The sequence below is a fragment of the Natrix helvetica genome, assembly GCF_964273705.1.
Source record: "Natrix helvetica genome assembly, chromosome: 12".
Classification (NCBI taxonomy): domain Eukaryota; kingdom Metazoa; phylum Chordata; class Lepidosauria; order Squamata; family Natricidae; genus Natrix; species Natrix helvetica.
The window spans coordinates 2,625,601-2,646,567 of record NC_138556.1 but is presented as its reverse complement, the minus strand read 5'-3'; the positions used below and the strand labels follow the sequence as shown (position 1 = coordinate 2,646,567).

Genomic DNA, 20,967 nt, shown 5'->3' with positions numbered 1-20,967 from the left:
TCCTTTCAGCAGATGGAGCAAATATTTTACAAAGCCATTTTACATAGGAAAACCATTTGCGGGACTCGGTAATGGCAGCTGTTTTACATGATGTTACCTTCCAAAAGATGACATCTCGCGGAAAAGAAAAAAAGAGAGAGAAAGAAAAAGGCAAAAAAAGAGAAAAGAAACCAATACTTTTTGTTAATTTTCAAATTTCCAGCGACACACTCAAGCATGCAGCCCTTAAAAGCCACATTTGAATTCTAAGTAAGTGTGGCTACTGATGGATTGCCTCCCAAAACATTTCCTGCATTTTTTTTTTTTTTTGCTCTTTTGTGTAGGCTCCGGAGAGTAACAAAAAACGAATAACCAAACAAACTGTGGAGTGCGTGTAAACCCTTGGCCGGCGCTGGAGGGGAGGGAATTTCAATCCTTTGTGTCTTAATCTGTTCACAAAGGGCTGAAGGCTGGAGCAGCTCCTAACTGGGGGAGGCACTTAAGTTTCTTCTCTGCCCCCCCTTCAGAAATAACTTTTAATCACAGCAATCGTTTAGAAGCCGGACAGGGAAAAAGCCCGTTTAAGACATATATCAACATTGGTGCTATTAATATATGCGCGTGTATAAAATATGTGGGTGTATGCATCATTTTGTATTTATTTATTTCATTATGTTTATGTAATGTATATTGGAGGTGATGACCCTTTGAGAGCTGCATGCAACGAAATTTCATTTTAATGTATGGCGATTAGCGTACATTTAAAGTGACAATGGAGTTATTCTAAGTCTAATTGATGGACAAGCCATTTGTGGACAAATCATTAGATTTAGGAGGTAGTCCTTGACTTACGACCATAATGGAGTCAACATTTCCATTGTTAAGCAAGACAGTTGTTACACCCCAATTTACGACCTTACTTACCACAGTTGTTAAGTGAATCATTGTAGTTGTTAAATTAGTAACATGGTTGTTAAGTGAACCTCACTTCCCCATTGAATTTGCTTGTCAGAAGGTTACAACAGGGGATCACATAACCCAGGGTTACTGTGACCATCATAAATATGAACCAGTTGCCAAGCATCTGAATTTTGATCACGTGATCAAAATGGGTCATAAATCACTTTTTTCACTGCTGTTTTAACTGTGAACAGTCACTAAATGAACTGTTGTAAGTCAAGGACTACCTGTAATTAGTCTACGCTAACTAATTCAATTTATTACAACAGCCTCCCTTCCTCCTCTTTTGCCTTTGTGAAATTATTCCTTTATGTCCCACTTTGATCTGCATCATTGGAAGGTTTTTAAGAAGGGATTGGATAGTCATTTGTCTGGGATGGTATAGGGTCTCCTGGTTGAGCAGGGGGTAAGACTAGAAGACCTTCAAGGGCCCTTCCAACTCTATTATTCTGTTATAATCCTCTAAGGTAGTTGAAAGCACCTGGGAAGGGCATGGCTACACCCAAATCCCCGAGCCCTGCGGTCTTCTTACTACCTTGCTACCTTCATAAACAAATAACCTCCTAAGAAGGAATCTCATCTTCACTTCTGCAAATTAATTGCAAACGGAAGGAAAGAAAAACAGTCGTCATATGAAAGATTTGGTGGTTTTGATTTATTGTTGGATTGGAAATAAACATCTCAGATATTAAATTTCCTGGAATAAATATCTGGGGTCTAACCCAGGAAGCCTGGATGGAATGGCCTTTCCTAATTCGATGACAATAAGACCAAAGCAACTTAATGGTACATATTGATTTGCAGGCAGAACATCTGACTAGCGTTAATCAATGAAAAGCACATTTTTGTGGACCCTGCAGTCTTCCCTTCCCTCCCTGCACTCCATATGGGAAATCATTAATTCTCACTAGTTCCCAAATTAGTTATACATGAAAGAAACCACAAGTCATTCATTCTTCTGTCTCTTGTCTATATGGCCCTTTTCAGCCGGTTGAGTGCTATTGCACGGCACTGCAATCTATAGCCTATTAAGGCATTCCTCCTCCGCGTAGCTCTGCACATTTTCTCTCTGCCAACTGTAGGAAAAAGTCACAGGCTGGAGAAGGTTCACCATTCATGGTTGCCACTCTTAATATCAAGTGACCCTGCAACTCAAACAGGCTTCCTTTATGCATGGCCTCTCACTTCTTCCTAAGAGGCATAACTTGTCCAAGGGTTTTCTGAAAATCTAGGAATTCTAAATAACCAGATGATGATGATGATGATGTACTCAATAATGTGAAATCGCAGTGTCCAGTTCATTAGCTGGTATTGGCCTTCATTCTCACTGAGTTCCTCCCAAGAACCTAGGATGTGGTGATGTACTGGTATATGGAAATGTTGTCAATCTACAAATCTCATAAGTGTCATTCAAGAGTTTTTGATAGGGCACCCTGTGTGTCAATAACCACTGTGCTCACTGGATTATTATTATGAATAATGATAATACTGACATTGACAAAACCCCCATCAGTCAATTGCGAAAGGCAGCTTGGCTTGGAGTAGCTTACATCTTGCCACGATACCTTTAAGACCATCCAACGCCAACATCTACCTATCCCGGGTCCTTAGGAAGGACTCGATGGGTGGACAAAAATGCCAAATCCAGTTCAAACAACTGGCTGTCTGAGTGATGAACCATAATAATAACACGATGCCCACCAACTCCCAGCAAATAAGCTAATTCTTTTTAAAGACTAATAATAACCCTTTAAGATAGAGTTTCCCTTTGCAAAAACTGAACCGTATGCAGTATAATTCCTGCTTTCTCCTTGATTCAAGATAGGCATGTAATCTGCGCCAACCAACCTCTTGCACTTTTATTCAAATATTCAAAAAGGTTCAGCTGTGTTCAGGGACTCTATCTACAGCAGTGGTGGGTTGCAGGTGGTATGCCCCCGTAGGGGTGTACCGGTTCCTGCCAGGAGCACCGGGTACCGTTTTGGTATGGTGCTCCGGAGGCCCGCCCGCCCACCCTCCTTACCTGTATTTGAGCTCTTTGGCGCTTCTGTGCACGGGGTGTACAGCACCTGCATGATGCTCCACCGAGCAGCTGGAGCATCGCGGAGGCGTCGCAGAAGGTAAGGATGAATGCGCGCACTGCACGCATTCATGTGGTGGACGCCGGGCCCCATTGCACCGTACCAGCTGCAACGAGATCTGGAACTCACCACTGATCTTCAGGCAGTAGACGTCCCAAATAAGTTAACCAAGCCACATGCTGAAGAGGGAGCTGTTCCGTTTCCAGACAGTCCAAAAATACATTTTGAGGTTTGAAATTCAGAAGCTGCCCTTGGATAAATGGAAAAGGACACAAGTCATATCCTTACAGGCCCTCCTCAGTAGACAAAAGCACAGATCCCCAATGCAAAAGGCATTTGAAAAGGAGCAGAGCCCCTCTTCAAGCAGGAGGACGAAAGGCGTGAGGGAGATCTTTCACTCGTCCGTTCCAGTCAGGAGGAGCAAGAACGGAGTCCTAAGATTGTGGTGTGAAGGGGCAATTAGTCCTCTTTGGAGCATGGGACATTTCTAATTTCAAGGGGTCGTGAAGCAGAAGAAAAAGGCTCAAGGGAAAGAGGGAAGCCATCGTGAAGTAGTGAGAGAAGAGTGACCTGGAACGCAATGTGCAAAGTTCCCAAGTTTGATGTGCTTGCTCAGCTTCCAGACTGTGGGCCTGATTGAAACTGTGAAGCTGAGAAGACCTGGGCCTGGGTTGTTGCCTTTTGTATGTGTGCAAATCCGTGGTCCTTTTAGGCTCTTGGGAAACATCCTACATGGCCTGCCTCTTGTCTCAGCATCCCTTTACGTCCTGCGCACAGCTGACCCCAGTTTTACTTATGTGGTCTTTGATTTAATTGAGGGCAGTTTTGAGTGAGGAACCAACAACCAAAACGATGTAAGTCAGAGGTGGCTTGTGAGGTGGTAGGACAAGAGCTGAGGAGAGGGCATCAGGGCCAAGCCAAGAGTTGAGATCAAAAGTAGCCTCCCCAACCCTAACTATCTTCAGATACCTTGGCCTGGGGCGTTAGGGGAGGGAGGGAGGCGCACGTGAAAACTATGCAGTGCAGAATTGGGGGAGACTCCACAAATGTTGGCTCTACATGGGACCCCACAAGAGAGGGGAGGGGAAAGCTTTTGAGTCAAGAGAGAATCCGTATCTTTTAAAGGGAAATAAATAGATCTTCCCAATAGGCAAAAGTATGAATGGTTTTAATCTCTTAATTCCCCATTTGTGTTGTTAAATTTTGGGCTAAAGTATATGTTTTCCCTTCTCTCTTTTTTAAGGAAGAGATTGCTGGTGGTGGTTGGGACCCCAAAAAGTTGCCAGAAACACGAAAAAAGATAGGGGAAACATTTTAAAAAAGGGCTTCCTGGCTGTGGTTAAACAGTAACCACACTGCCTGTTGGAGGCCTGGTTTTTAATCACCCCACAAGCCGTTTTCATTTCTGCAGTAAAATTGCTTGTGGTTCTATTTAATTTGTTTCTGCAGGAACCAGCTTTGGTGAGGCTCTCTCAGGAGCTGCCGGGCCTTTTAGCACAGCACGCTCAGGCTGTCAATGAGAAACGATTTCCTACATGGGGGAAATTCCTCCAAACGTTTGTGAGTCAAGGTAAATAAGACTGCTACATTCCTGCTAAGTGCTATCAGGGATAATTATATTGCCAGCACTTTGTCCTCATTCATTGGGATATTTCTCCACACTTCCACCCTCTTCCTTTCCCTGCGTTAAGAGTTTTTAATCTTTTTAAGAATGAAAGACAGGCAGCCATTTTCAACTTCGCCGATTTTGGGCAGGAGGACGTGCCCTCCCGGGATGGAAAGAAAGAGGCGTTTATCCATGTCAGTGATTTTGAGACTCCCACCTCCCTGCCTTCTCTGAAGTTACCCCCATCGTTAAAATTTCTGCCCCGCTTTGGGATGAGAAAACGGGCGATGTAAATGGCACAAAACTGCTTGGAGAGGCTGTCCCTGGGTTTTTGGTGGTATTTGTGGCCTTGTGGTGGGGTGGGGGGAGTCCCATTGTGGTGCTGGGGAAATGCCCAAGGCCATGGACCACGGAGGACAGCACAGCACAGAGGAGCAGTGGTTGAAATGGATGTAACTTTCCTTTGGATTTCATGTTTCTTTCTTCACTCACAAATTTTGGCTAGTTGGAATTGGCGAGGAACAAGAGCGACAAAGAGCACCAAACCCTCATCTTTCCTCAATTCTGTTCATTTCCTCCTTCTCTGCCCTCTGGAAGCCACATGAGACATTTTCAAGCAGTTTTGCAGTCATCTTGTTTAAGAAATAGAAGTTACGTATATCAATAAGCACATACATATATGCATACACGTATTTACAACAAATACTTCTTCCCTCCCTGGAGGTCCCAGGTGAGTTTGTTCTAGCTTGCCTTTCTGGTGTTCTTGATCTGGCAATTCTTCTTGTATACAGAAAATTAGAACCCTCCAACATTGGCTGTGTAACAGTAAATATGACTTTCAGATTGAGTCAGAAAATGGTTACGGTTCCTTACAACTCAGCGAGGATAATTTGGGGCCTTAGGTTATCAACACAGAGTGTCACCTACCTACCTACCTACCACCATTGGATGCTGTTTCCTCGCTTTGCTCCTTCCCCAGCCTTCTGCTCTGAAAGAGAAAGATCGAATATGGGCAGAGTGGTCAGTCCTTAGGTGAAAACCTAAATATATTCTTTGAGGAATCGACCTGCCTCAGAGTTCTGTTCGTTTTGGGTGCATTGCTTGGAACCCTGACACAGAATACTTTTCCCCATTCAGGGGAAATAAAAAGCCCTTTGGTTTTCCTACACCAAGAAATAGATTTATTTATTTAAAATTTAGATTTCTAGGACTACCAACTCAACCGTAGCAATAGGAGCGGGGTTTCTCTTCCCTGTGTCACTGTTGCACAGCCTATGCCCAATTCTCCTGCTAATATAACCCCAGCCACCAAAGAAACTTCACCTTACAAGCCCAGGCAAAGTCAGAAACCATTTTCCCATTTAACCAGGAGCAGCTTCTACAATAAGTGATGGGGTTAAAGTTATTTACTTTTGGAAACTCTGCTTGTGATAAGGCCGGAACGATTGTTTTAAAAATAAACCTTTTTGCTCCTTTTGCAGAGGATACATTTGTAGAGCGTGCAATGAGTTGGCTTGATGATGGTTCTCTCGTTTCTCCGACCAGGTGGAGTCGTAGAAGCCTTCCCGCCTTCCGATAGCATCACCAGCCTCACCGTGGACATGCTGATTGAACCCACCGGGGAGCTCACCATGGTTTCCTGCGGGGACCAGTTTCACGCCGACGGTCCCTTGCGGTCTTCGGGGACTACCCTTCCTCAGGCTTCCGTTGAACCCAAGCTCCTTCATCAGCTGTGTTTTAAAATCGGGGAGGCCTGCAAATCCAGGGGCGTCGTGGGATACTTTTCTATTGACTTTGTGACTTTCATCCACCCGCAGTCCTTGAAGCAGCAGGTAAGCCATAAAGGTAAAGCTTCAGTTCCTTTGGCACTCCTGCCAGCACTGCAGAACCACTGAATTCCTGGCGTTGGAGGGCATGTGTGTGTGTGTGTGTGTGTGTGTGTGTGTGTGCAGCAAAGTGTTTTCTTTCATTAGTCCTGCGCCCTAATTAACCCCGGATCCTCAGAAATATGTGCTCTGGAAAACCTGGAATAAATGCTCATCCCTTTTAGCCTGTAGGTTCAGGGACTTTTTCTACTTTGTTTACATTTCTGCAGGGGTGACTGCAAAATCTACATTTGTCATTTAACCACCCGTTTCCTGTTCCTTGACATCAAGGGGAAAGCATTAAAAACTGATCGGTAGATTCCTGGTGAAATATTTGTGTTTTAAACCAGCAGAATAAATCAACCCAAGGGGTTTTCAAGAAAAGGCTAGACATCCATTTTTCAGGGCGGTATCAGGTTTTCTGCCTCAGGCAGGAGATTGGACTAGAAGACCTCCAAGGTCCCTTCCAGCCCTGTGACTCTGTGAATGACCCACGTGTACAAGTCACAGAATCTCCTCTGCGTCTAGCCAAATTATTACTTATTTTGAGGGGGAAATGAAAATATTTGGGAATAAAACGAAGCAAGGTTTCATTTTTATTTGGGAGCAAAACCTTCCATTTTATTCTGTCTGAGGTCCAGTTGTATTACATTGAACTTTGTGTTGCCAAGGTGTCCTCTTTGGTCTTTTTCTCTCGTCTGTGTCATTTCTTCCCCTGAAGGGCTCTGGAGCAAAGCCTTCGCCCTTTTGCCTACGGTGCATAAATTTCCTTCCACCCTTTCATCATCCACGTCGGCCCATTTTTCTTTCTCCCAGGGGTTCTACCTTGCAATTTCCTATGTTTTCCCAGTTTGTGCCACAACTTTAGCATTACTTAAGCCGAGTTTCCCCCCTCCCCCAACTTAATTAGATATAGAGGCAATTAATGATGCCATCTGTCTTGTTGTGTGAGAGAGAGATTACACCAAAGATTGTGCTTCTGAAAGCATTATTTTTTTGGCAAACTAGAAATCCTATTAGACTTGTTCAAACACTCACACTAATTTCCCATTTTAGATCAGTAGCTCAAAGGCTAAAATAAATTCTCCAGAACCATTGTACACTCAGGCATCCTTCAGGAATTGTCTTTTACTGAAAATAACCAATGATCTATGTTATTTCTCTAAACCTAAAAATTAAATATATCATTGAACATCTGTTACCACTATAGTGAAAGAGTACTTAAATATCCCCGAATCCCAGAGATTGTGAAATGATATGAATCGTTTGAAAGCCCCCGAAATTTCTGCAATACAGAATGGGACAGGTCTTTGCTGGTAGCTCCTAGGCCTAAGGTAACCCTTCAACTTTAGGGGTAGATGAAATATGAAATTTGTTTTGGGAGCTGCCGTCATTTGGGGCGCCACCAGTGAAGCAATTCAGAGGTAACCTCAGAGTTAGAGGAAACTCCCTTTCCAGTGCCGCTCCGAAAACCATGGATCAGGCACATGGGATTAGGGTTATAGTGGGAGACTTTGTGCTCCCACCTCAGGGACTCCTGCACACAAGTCCAGCCATGGGTCACGTTTCCTTCACTTCACTTTTGCCCTTCGACTTTCAGTGGGATAATAAAAAACAGTTTTGTCAATTGCTAAGACTGGGCCATGCGGGAATAATTTCCTTTACTCTTTCAGCAAGTCCCCAGCAAGAGTCTTGAGGTCCCTGTGACTGCACTCTCTTCAGCACGCCGGAGCTGGTCATGGAGGAGCTAAATCAGGGGTCCCCAAACTTGGCAACTTTAAGACTTGTGGACTTCAACTCCCAGAATTGAAGTCCACAAGTCTTAAAGTTGCTAAGTTTAAAGACCCCTGAGCTAAATGATTAGAATAACAGAGTTGGAAGGGATCTTGGAGGTCTTCTAGTCTAACCCCCTGCTTGCACAGGAGATCCTATATCATTGGCCACTCTCTTCCGAAAAGCCCCCAATGATGAAGCACCCACGATTCATGGAGGCAAGCCGTTCCACTGGTTAATTGTTCTCACTGTTAGGAAGTTTCTTCTTAATTCTAGGTTGCTTCTCTCCTTGATTAGTTTCCATCCATTGATTCTTCTCCTGCCTTCAGGTCCTTTGGGGAATAGGATGACCCCTCTTTTTTATGGCAGCCCCTGAGATATCGGAACACGGCTATCATATCCCCCCTAGTCCTTCTTATTGCTAGATTAGATGTACCCAGTTCCTGCAACCGTTCTTCATATGTTTTAGCCTCCATCCCCCTAATCTTTGTTGCTCTTCTCTGCAACAAATGGATACCTGGGAAAAGAGATCTTGGATTGTATGTTTCAGATTATACAATGAAGGTTTGTAGAGTTGTGTAATGTCTTGTGTTAGCTCTGATTTGTACAATATTTGTATTGTAGCCATGGCTCTGAAAGAAAGAAGATGGAACAGAATGAAATCAGCCAAAATTACAATTAGAAATAATAGATCAATTGAATATGTTTCCAATAATTGTTAACAGCCACTCAAGTCATATTCAGTAAGCCAATTATGGTGCCATTTACTACAAGTATGGCCTTGTTATCACATTGCTTGAGTAACATGGCTGTTTCTGTCTCCATCCTTGTTTCAACACAATACAAGCTAGTTTTGTCTCCAAGGGAACTTATAGATTTTATGAACCGACTTTCCTCTCAAACAATAACAGAATTGATTGACAGTGAGGATCAAGAGGTAAGTGATTAGCTCCTAATTTGAAGAACTGCTGGTTAACAATATAAAGAGAGACTGCACAGTTAAGAGCAGCAACGTTAGTTTTTAGAAACCACAACCAAACATAAGAACAATCAGAAGCTGCTCATATAATAACTTTATTGTTATGCTCCACAACCAGAATCCACCTGGTATTATGATTAAGGTGTTGGTCCTTGACTTGAGGGGATCCCAGTTGAAGTCCATTTTTCAGCCACGAAAATTCGATGGGTGAATTTGGCCCAGATCCTTTTTCTCATCTCAAGACGCCTGGAGGATAAAAATAAGGAATGATAACGTCATCTTGAAGTTGTATAAGAAAGCTGTACGTCCAGTTACCTGATGAATTGTGGAGAGGCAGAATATGACGTTTCAGTTGTGACTACCAGGCAAAGCTCAAAAGGAACAAAAATGATGTCTAAAGGATGTGATAATGGTAGGATTTCTATTCTGGTTTGAAGTCTCCAGACAGCACCTTTGATTCTTCAGACAGGAGCTTCCGGGTCTGGGGGATGCCCAAGGAAGCTTCCAAGGAAGACAATTCATTTCCCCACATCAATATTTTCTCCAACCCCAAATCCTCATTTGTGACTTCTGCTGGCTTAATTCTTGGTCAAGTGAAGGACAAGATGGAAAGCTAGAGGGCAGCAGTGCTAACGCCAATCAAATAAGAATGTTAAAGTAAGAAAACTTTGAGTACCAATTCCCTCCACCTACCTTAAGCTCAGAATCTTTTCTCATTGAGAGATTGCCCTGATATTGATTATTATTGTATGCTGAAGCTTATAATGAGTCCACCTCCCAAATCAAGAAATTATTTTAGAAGGACAAATCCACTGTCCTTTATGATTTTTTTTCTGAAAAGCATCAATGAAGCATCTTTTAATGATGGGTTATATTCTAAATATATATTAAGCAGGAACGTTTGAGAGCAAATCTGTTTTAAAGACTGTTTTCTAAACACCTTCTCTATTCTTTGGCTGGGAAAAATAGTTATCCATTTTTCTCTGACATTACTTTTAATACCTTCTTCAATCTGTTATTTCACTGATCAAATGCTAGACAGTTCATGTAGGATTTTTTTTAATTAGTTTAGCAAACAGTTTTAGAAATGACCCAGCTAGCCTGTTGAAAGGGAGATGTAATTGGCTAAGGAAAGCTTGAGTAGGTACATGAAGACGTTTCTCTCGTCACTGCAATGATTAAAGAAATCTGAAAGTTTTGATTCCCCAATGCAACCTTCATCATCACAAAGCAAACGAATCAAATCAAATTCTCAAGCAGACACTGCACAAATTAGTTTGAGAAAGGGAATGAGATTCCTTTATCTGAGCAACTTTCTACCTGTCAAGATCTGTATTTCCTCGGCTTTCTTTATTTTTTTTCACAAATGCTGTTAAAAGCAGAAGTTGGAATTACAAACAAACATTGTAAGGCAGGTTATTGGTGAGACAATACATTTTGTAAAACATGTTATCCTCCATTAGAGCTCAAAATATCCTGGGTGATTTTATAGATTGGGGGAATGAAACCATTTCCAGGATAACGTGCCAAGCCCTGCCTTAAGCCTGAAGCTGATTAAGGGCTCTGGAGAGCATCTCACGGTGCAAAGGGTGCTTGTAGAAGGTGCTCTTCTATTGAGGCTTTCAGGGAATCTACTAAGGAGGAAACTGGCTCTTGTGATGACATTTGAGAAGGTGCTTTGGCATTCACATTTCTCTCAAAGGAGAAAATGCAGCTCTGACCACCTGCCACAGTCAGGGCCATGTGGGATTCATGTGTGGAGGGACCTTGGAGGTCTTCGGCTCCAACTGCCTGGAACACTTGCCTCTAGAAGTTGTGAATGCCCCAACACTGGAAGTCTTTAAGAAGATGTTGGATAGCTATTTGTCTGAAACAGTATAAGGTTTCCTGCCTAGGCAGGGGGTTGGACTAGAAGACCTTCAAGGCCCCTTCCAACTTTGCTATTGTTATTGTATTGAACCCACCTCTGAAGTGGTGTGATTCACTTAAGAACGGGGGGAAGAAAGATTGCAAAAGGGCACAACTCATTTAACACCTGTCTCGCTTAGCAACATAAATTTTGGGCTCAGTTGTGGTCGTTAGAGGAGGACGACCTGTAATGGCGACCTGCTGTGACCTCCATCTTGTTGCTTTTTCATTGACGTCTTTTCTGATATTCCTGGTATTAAAAAGAGTGCAATTTGAGATCGTAGGCAGATATGAAATGTAAGACAGGTTCACAAATTGTCTGAGCCGTTTCAGAAAATAAGTCCGCTATTGGTACCCCTTGTGCCCTTCCGATATAAAGTAAGGCTACGGTCAGGGTTCCAAGTAACACATCCCCCTTAATAAGAACTCCGAGGCAGGCAAAGTTCTCAAAGAACATTTCATTGGGACATCTCAAATTGGCACAGGCTTGGTGGAAAACCGGCTCTAAGTGCTCCCTGGTTTATCACCCAATTAAAAGTAAAACTTCGTCACTTCCCTCCAGAGTCTCTAGTCACATGGCCCAATCAGCACATGGTCCAGTTGACCTCAGTCTCCACCTTTTGAACACCTGCACCTGTCCTTGATTCCCAGGGGAAGGAATTTTATTCAGGTTACAACACCTCAGCTATCTCTACACCCCACTCCTTGGCCCCTTCGCGCCAGGCTGTGTCAGCCCTGAAGCAGTGAGGAGAGAAATCTCCCTCGAGAGCTCCAAAGAAGGAAAATGGCCCCAGGTCGGCCAACTTCAGGGCTGACAGCTACCTTACCTTCATGCTGAGAGGTTTGTTTTTAAGCCTAAAGCTGTGCTTGACCGATCTCTTTTTCTCCCAAGGTTTGGGCCACAGACTTGGATCTGCGCTACAGCGATCAGCTGGCCATGACTCAGGTCGCGCTCTACATAACAGAGGGGATCTTCGACTGCACGTCAAGTCGCTTCCAGGTGCAACTACCTTCAAAGAAGCCACCTGTGCAGAAGGAACAGACCCGATCCGTAAGTGATGCTCGAATGAAGAAACAAGCCGTTTGTGGCATAAACTACAGCTCTCCAACCTTGGCAGCTTTAAGCCTGGAGGACTTCAATTCCCAGAATTCTTGAAATCCCCCGGGCTTAAAAGTTGCCAAGGTTGGAGACCCCTGGCCTAAATGGTGTTGGTTTGATGTCCTCGTGCACCATCTCCCCATTGCACTGGGGACAGAACAGTGCAATGTTTGATGTCCTCGTGCACCATCTCCCCATTGCACTGGGGACAGAACAGTGTTGCCCCCATCAGCTTTCCACCCATTATGAAGTTTTAATGTACTAATCCATGGATTGTAATTACATTTGGAAATGACCAGTCCTTTCTCTGTGCCTGATCTTTTGTGTTGGGTTTAACATAACTGGGCTGAGAGAATTTCTTGATGGATTGTTCCTTCCGGTTCTTAGCAGAAGGGGCGATGGACTTTGCTGGTTTTATTCGTAGGCAGCCAACTGTCTTGGGCTGGTCCCGTAAAAGTCTTCCCATGGATGAGTACCTGCACAGCTTTCTAAAGCCAAATTCATTGTCTTACAATATTGGTTTATCACTTTCACAAGAAAACTGAGGCTGACAAGAAGGTCTCCTGACCTTCTCCAGCATTTGTTAGTATCTATGGAAGGAATGTGAAAAGGACTAGGGGTGATGTGATCGATTCAGACTCTGGCTGAGCCATTCCAAAACTTGGATCATCCTCTTTCTTTGATCATTCAGTCTTTCAATATCTGAGGGGCTGCCACAACGACGAGGGGCTCAAGCTATTCTCCAAGGCAAGACAAGAAGCAACGGATGGAAACTAATCAAGAAGAGAAGCAATCTAGAATTTAGGAGACATTTCCTGACAAGGAAAACAATCCAGCAGGTGGATTAGACTCGCTATCACTAAGGCCTACAAGGCATGTGGGATCCCGATTCCAGAGGGCATCACCGCACACTCCACCAGGAGTGCGTCAACCTCTGTGGCCTGGGCTACCCATGCGCCCATTGAGGACATCTGCAGGGTGGCTGCTTGGGCCTCTCCCTCTCCCTTCATTCGGCATTACCGGCTGGGTGCTGATGCCTCTGCGGAGGCATCCTTTGGTAGGAGGGTTCTTCAGAGAGTGCTGGACAGTCGGGGGGCTCAGCCCAATGATTCCCTTTGGCATGTCCCAGTTGTGACTCCTCCCACGCCTCGGTTCGGAGACTGTGAGTTGGTCTTACCTGAACTGCATGTCTCGAAGCTGGCGTGGGGGGAGTCACTTCCCACCTGTTCGGTGCGCTCCTGCGCATAGGGGCCTGAGGGAGATTAGTTGTTGGTCAGTCAGGCCTGGGGGGAAGGAGTTGTTGTCCTTTGCTCTTGTTCCCTTCCTTCCCAGGCTCTTCTTGGACTGGACCATCGGTTAATCTGGGGAGTCAGGAGGAGGAGGTAGAGGGAGTGGCCTCAAATTTACCCCAGTCTCCGGGCAAATGGGCCGTGATAATACCCACATGTGACTCCTCCCACGACCGCTTCTAGACATGCAGTTCAGATAAGACCAACTGACGTTTTAGCACAGGTGTGTAGACTTTCTCTAGCCACTGTATGGGAAAATGGCTTTATAGCCAGATGTTGTGCATTCCCCAGAATGTCAAAATTGATAACTTTTTGGTCTATTCTCAAGCAACTATGTGGGGTAAGAGGAGTTCAAGTGAGTTCTGATTCAACTCCAGTTCCTGGTCTTAAAAATGGAAAGTAAGCAAGCAGCCATATTCTTTAAATATTGCAGATTAATGCATATTTGTCCCTTTTGACCTGCCCGTTGCCCTCAACACCTCGTTTCTTCCTCTTCTTCCTCTTCCTCGTTCAGCCAAGCGTTCGGGGAAAAACTGGGGATCCAACACATCAGATCTTTTAAAGAACCGGAAGAAACAAACAGAGACAAATCTTTTTACAGTGCATGATCTATAATGAATGATTAAGTAAAAACACTTTATGTGAAATTATGATGTTAATAATGCTTCTGTCCCGGCGAATTTATTATGTGTTCACTAGGCTGCTTGCTTTGATTTTGATAAAACGGAGCGGCGACCGAGTACGAGTGATGGCTTTTATTTTTAGAAATCTCCTTTGCCAGAGCAAACTTCCTAGATACTGCCGCTACTGTAATTATGTAGAAAACCAATCACTCATTATACTTAGGATACATTATCTTTGAGACAGATGAGGCTAAATAAGCAAGACATTAATAATTCATCCCGCAGTTCATTATGCATGTGTTTGTCTGCTTTGTAGCTGAAATAAGCACCTCATCAGACCGATGCCTGCGCTTAAACAATGGTTCGGTGTTATTGCTGCTACATTCGGGTTTACGCTTGTTAAACTGCGATTTGGATTATTTTATCAAGCATTCGTTTGTTTTATTTGCTGCCGTCTTTTGCCAAGAATAAATTTCTCAAAACTTTGGGTACCTGTTCTGGAAGCCTTTCTTTCAGCCGCCTGGTCCCGGAGAGAAGGCAGCCCCTCGGAGAGGCAGCCAGGCACACACACACACACACACACACACACACACACACACCGTGCCTGCTTGCCTGTCTCATACAAGTGCATGGGTGAGCATGGTGTGTGAGGGAAGAGTAGTGGTTGCCACTCTGGCTAGCAGTTTCGTGACACAAATAACACTTGAGAATGAGAGATTTGGGATGAGGGGACCGAAGGCTGGACTTTGCATCCACAATATCTTTCCATTAGATTGGAGAGCTACCTTAAAAATCTCCCTCTCTACTCTGATGGTTCAAATACTGTATAGCAAAAATAAAATAATAAAATTATCCCATTGAAATACGGAATATCAGCAAAAGCTGCTCAAGACACATTCGTTCTATGGAGCTTCCCAAAGCTGCCTTTCTACATATGGCACATTTTGAACCCTGCATGCGCCCATTGAAATTCAGGTCTTTACTGGATGATCACCAAAATGATTTTGCAGCCATCAGCCAGCATGGATGAAACCCCTTGGCTTCCTCCCCCCCGCCCCCCCCCCCCCCGGTGATTTCTGCCAACAACCAGACACAATTTTGCTTAGCACAGTTTTGCAAACATTGTATTATTAGCCTTCTTGACGTTGTGATAGACAGTCGATGGTACAACGGTGGGCAGCCAGTGTGGGGGGGCAGTGCCTTTCTTACGGCCCTCGGGGTCCCCTCTGGATCAGCAGTAAAACTCCAAAGGTTGGCACAAGAATTCCCTGCCACTGTGGGTTATTTATGAATTTATTTTAAAAAACCTCCCATGCTCGGGAGAGGAAAAATAACAAAATCTGCCCGTGTCCACCATTGTCCTACTCAGGGTTCCTGATAGGCCCTGGAAAAGGGCCCATCTCTGCCCAAGGACATTTTTTAAGAAAGGAGGAGGAGGAAAAAGTAGAAGTGGCCATGGAAGAAAGCCCACGGACGACTGAAACCTTGAGACCAATTAGGTGTATATATGAGACCCAAGAAAAATGTACGAGAGCTACTACATTCTCAAACAGGTTCTCAGCAGTTTCGGGCTGGTGAAGGGGTTTAGGAGAACTCACTGAGGCCAATTCATCCTGGTCAACTCACCACTTGCTGCAATCCACCATGGGATAACTCAAGAGAGGGACAAGTGAATTGTGGCACATCTTGTCTTGCTTTAGGTCAGGGGTGTCCAAACTTGGGAACTTTAAGACTTGTGACCCTGCTTTAGGTTTTGAACCTTCTCAAGTCAGAAGTCCTCCAGACAGGGGAAGTGAGCTGCAATTCTTCTTCTCCCTCTTTTGACTTACCACGTGTTTGAATTGCCCCATGGTGAGTCAGCCAGAGTTAGTCGGCCTGGGCAAGTCAACCGTGGCAAATCCCACTGCTGAAGAATCAGTGCTCTCACAAAACCCTTCACGTGTGGTTGTGGGACTGCTACAATTCCTTTTGGAAGGCAGCCTGGAGAAGTGATCTTTGTCGCTCTCGCTAGCCTTCCTAAAGCCTTTCTGCCATCTTGCTGACCCTGCAGTTTTTTCTGGGGAGGTGAGTCAGGCACCTCTCCAAGCTAAATGTGTGTTTTCTGCTAATGTTTTTTTTTTAATGGTAGCTGAACAAATGATCGTAAATCAAGGATATCTGTAATTTGCTTTTTTTAAAAAAAAAGAATCCCGAGACCTGGAATACAGTACTTTAATTCTGTGGTTTTTGTACCAGTTGGTAAATCCCAGGATTCAGGTGGAGGGGATCATGTCTGAAATCTTCTCACCCTTGAATTATATACTACGGTCCTTTCATGTTTATTCTGGATCCTAATTTCCGTTACCGCATTAAGAAAGTACTCAAGGTTAAATCATGAAGCAACTTTGGGTTTATTATCGTTTTGGACTGAGGTTCAGTGTGGTGTGAAAAGATTTGGATTCCCACCAATTAGCCTAAATTTCCTTGCAGAGTGATTGGTAGGAGGGGGGGGGGATGTGAGAGGCCTTTGCAATGTCTGAAGTGGGTTCAGAATCTCTCCAAGCAGAAATCTAGATCTTTGTAGCTTTCACACTGAGTGGGTCTCAGCCTCCGTGTGAAGTGATGAACGGCATGAATGCTTCTCAGGGTATTTATGTTGACTTCAGATTTATAGGATGAAACGTTGAGAGGTTTAATATCTGTTCCATGTTATGCTGCTACTCATTTTGGAATTTCAGTTTGCCACTCAATATACGAGCCCTGTTGGGTTTTAGTAATTGCATCGTATCTTCTGCATCCTTATTAATTAATTGATTGATTGAACTATTGATTAAATTTACATGCCTCCTATCTCACTATTGAGAGCAACTCTGGGTGTCTCCTTCACTAACTACTGAGGACTGGATTGTATCCTCGTAAGAGAGCCTTCCCAAATTGTGTGCCCTTTGGATGTTCGTCTCCCACTCCTACAATCCTTAACCTCCCAGTGGGAACAGAAGCTGAGCTGGTCTGGAGGGCGCCAGGTTGGGAAAGCTGCACAGGGCTCCTCTCTCCATCAGGACCAGGCAGTCTGATGGTAGATGTGTGAACAGGACTTAATGAATGGAGATGCCTCCTTGAGTTACAGTGCTAATCCTCCTCCTTTATCTGTGTTCAAGTGAATCGTTGCAAAGGCTGAGATTTGTTTCTTTGAAGAAGACGAAGAAGAAATATGCCGGGAGGCTTAAGATTTAGCTACTCTTGTATAAATCTGCACTCCAGCCTCGAAGCTGGAATCTCTCAGGGATTCCTCAGCCTTAACTCTCTCTCCTTTTTCCTTTGCCAGACTTCCCTGGCCAGCCGCTACGTTCTCATGAGCAGTTCGATTAAGAATGGCAACCTTTCCTTCATTTACTATAATGTTTTCCTCCAGATGTGCAAGGCTCACGGGATCGGCTACGATGTGCGGGTAAGAAGGACGCCTGCTTTCATTTCAGGGAAATAACAATAGGAAAATAGGCTGGGGAAGAAATAGAGGGTAAACCTCTAAAATGCATGAACCACACATTAACTGCTTTGGGGAAAGAATCTACATGTTTTTGCCCCTATGCTCAATTTCGATGAGATCTGTGTTTATTAATGGAGTTCAGATACTGAAATCCTGATTTCAGGTCATTAGGACTTGGAGGGAGATGGGGAGAGGAGGAAGGAATTGCCAATATATTCTGTTTACAGACACTTTCTTTTGCTGAATACTTGACCATCAACTTTTTATATCAGCTTGGTAGTGAAAATGTTTAATTGGCTTGTTCTTAAATTATTTTACACTTAAATGACTTCATCTCACATAAGGCGCGCTTAGCATGTGGTCTTGGGAAATTGTATGCTTAGCATTTCCAGACACAGTAAAAAAAAAAAAAGCTTAACATCTTATCCCTTTCAACAGCTAAAAGAAGGAACCGTTTTTGTCTTGTATGAAGACCAGAAACGAAACACATTTGGAATGATGTAAGTTCTCAGGAGAAAGGCATCGCTGATAGTCCTATAGTTTAAGATTCCTTCTCTCTGCTCTTTGCCAGTCTTCTGAACCTTCTAAAAACCCTAGAGAGAATGGCTCCTTAACAGACCCTGATGGCTAAGGCACAAAATTGTGTCAGAAAAGCCAGATTAAAAATATATATAACTATTTTTACCTAGTAACTATTCTTCAAGAGCAGCCACAGCCCAAGCCTCACTGAAACAGCTGAACTCTTGTTTTTATGGGGGATCTGAGCAGCCCCCAGTTTCCAAAAGCATGCTCTGCCCTTCATAGTACTGGGGTTCTCATACCACCAGCGCTACCTGTTCACATATTTGAGATGCTTTAGTAAAGATAGGACTCTCATGTTTTAAATGACTCAAGCTTTTGCCCTCCTCCATTACTTGATTAATAAAAAATATTTATTACACAAATCCTTTTTACTGACAAGTTAAAATGGAGCCTCATCTTTTGTATCTCCCTGAAGATTGCCACCTTCAGAGATTGAAAATATTCATTAAATCCCTCCGTCTGACAGGCCCAAATGAGAGGGCGATTGTTTTTAAGCGTGCAAATAGAATCATTGGCAAAGACGTTTCTTTGGATATCATTAACAGAACAATTGGAGAACATCTCCAGGGGGTCCTCATGACCTTTGCTCAGCATCTCTTCATCATCTATCAAGAATTATCAGCACCTAATATGCATGCCGAGACCAATTTTAAGGTGAGGTGTTAATTAACTAACGATCCCCGTTAAATTTCTGTCCAAGGACAGAAAACACCTCATGCTGTATTATAAACAAGTGCTAAACCATCCTCGCTTCTGCTCGTAGCAGTATGTATTTCACAGCTTGCGGGTCAATATTGTGAGATTCCCGGCGAATCTGTTAGTTAAATTTAAGGGTTTTGGTACGGGAGCATGGATTTGCTTGGGCTGAGAGCGGTTGGTATATTTGTTTAAAACACACACCACAACCCTCTCTAGCGTGAATGGCTAGCTCCTGAGGAAATTAGATTTTCATTTTGCATACATCCACTCTTCGATTTATTAATTGGAGAGACAAAAAATGCTCTTCTCCCCAAAGACTTCTCCTATTGATTCGTCAAATGAAATGGTTGAGATGTTTGAAATATTAAAACACATCCATTAGGAGGAGGCAAACAAATAGGCTGTTTATGTTCCAATAGCTATGGAAGGGTGATGGCTGTAAGCCCAGGGTTTGCACTTGTATACATTCTGCCCAATATGATGGCTATCAAAGCAAGCACTTATTTAGGAAGTCTCTGAGGGGCGCTACTGTTGAAGGAACCTTTGGAGTGCTGGTGTTTTGTGAATGGCCATTCACTTGCAGCTCAGCTCCAGTCAACATACAACATAGAAAAATAGGGTTGGAAGGGACCTTAGAGGTCTTTGAGTCCAACTCTCTGCTCAAGCAGGAGACAGTATATCATGTCAGAGAAATGGCTGTCCAACCTCTTCCTGGAAAGCTCCAGTGGTAGAGCCCCCACAGCTCCTGAGGAAAGCCATTCCACCAATTCTCACTGTTAGATCGGGCAATGAGAAGGCAGACCCTGGCTTAATGCAACAACAGCTCTTTATTCAGACAGACAAGTATGTACAATCCAGCAACTGTTCGGTCTGACAGCAACCCTTTTATAGGGAGCTGTCAGACCTCTTAGCCAATCAGGTTAAACCTCTGTTCCCACCAGAACAGAGGACCAGAGTGGAAACTTTGGTAGCTAGTGTTAATATCTAACACCCTCCACTCTTGGTTGGGATGTTCCTATTGGTCACATAGTCTTTGAGGTAGGCGGGTCTTTGTTTCGCTCTACCAGACCTGCGCAGTTCATTTGGAACCGGTTCTTCAGGCAGGTCGGACGGACCTGTCTGCTCTCCAGCTCCGCTCTTTGGAACCTGCTGGAACTTACCCCAGGCCGTGGCTGGAGTTCCCTGGGTTTGCTCGCTTGGAGCTCGCTGAGGGCCTGCAACAAACTCAGATAAGTTTTCCGGTAACCTCAGGTTTGAGCTGGCTGTGGAAGGAGTGAATGTTTGCTCCTTTTGGGTAGGGCCTTGGCTGATTTGTTCCGGATTTTCATCTGGTGTTGTAAGATTGGAGGGGGAGAGGCGACCATGGAGTTGGTCAACATGCCTCCTCCAATTTCTACCATCCTCTAGCTGTAATAGATAAGAGCAATGCCCGGTGATGCCTATCACCGTAGCAGGAATCCACAGAGTCCCCCCAGCGTAGTTGTGGGCGTATACTGAATCCCCTACGCTAAAGTTTCGAATCTTGTTTGTGGAGTCTGGGGGCGATGTGGCAGAGTAGTTTGGGTGTAGCCGGTCTAAGTGGTATCTTAGTCGGCGACCCATGAGAAGCTCAGAGGGGCTTCTCTCGGTGGTGGCACTTGCCGCGATATGTTGGATTAGCAAATAGTGATCAACTTGTGTTTGCCAATCACCCGGGCCCATTCTGGTGAGGGCCTCTTTAGCCGATCACACCATTCTCTCCGCCTGACCATTGGAAGTCGGATGGAATGGCACGATCAGGGCATGTCTGATTCTCTGACTTGCTAAATAGGTCTCGAATTGCATGGCCATGAATTGGGGCCCATTGTTTGAGACCAAGACGTTGGGCAGGCCGTGCATGGAGAAAAGTCTCCATAGCACCTCGATGACCACCTCTGCCATGGTAGAGGTCATCAGGGCTACCTCTAACCATTTCGAATATGCGCCCACAGCTATGAGGAATGTTTGGCCATGAACGGGGCCAGCAAAATCAATGTGCACCCTAGACCAGGGTGCCTGAGGGCGCTCCCACTCCTTAGT

The 20,967-nt window shown here is 44.3% G+C and overlaps 1 protein-coding gene and 1 long non-coding RNA gene across 5 annotated transcripts in view; one reads left to right on the top strand and one right to left on the bottom strand.

Moving 5' to 3' along the window:
* Positions 1–20,967, bottom strand: part of LOC309398387 — a 165,174-nt gene that overhangs the window by 91,278 nt on the left and 52,929 nt on the right. The gene's annotated exons all lie outside the window — the stretch shown is intronic.
* IQCH (IQ motif containing H) overlaps positions 1–20,967 on the top strand; it is a 98,428-nt gene that overhangs the window by 71,312 nt on the left and 6,149 nt on the right. The window contains exons 15-20 of one of the 4 annotated variants that reach the window (XM_081965203.1): positions 4,470–4,590; positions 6,172–6,458; positions 12,044–12,151; positions 17,467–17,589; positions 18,067–18,128; positions 18,756–18,864. In XM_081965203.1, the coding sequence (XP_081821329.1) occupies positions 4,470–4,590; positions 6,172–6,458; positions 12,044–12,151; positions 17,467–17,589; positions 18,067–18,128; positions 18,756–18,864 (810 nt within the window). Of the gene's footprint in view, positions 1–4,469; positions 4,591–6,171; positions 6,459–12,043; positions 12,203–17,466; positions 17,590–18,066; positions 18,129–18,755; positions 18,865–20,967 lie in introns of all 4 variants that reach the window. The other 3 variants (XM_081965202.1, XM_081965204.1, XM_081965205.1) reach the window with 3 other exon arrangements.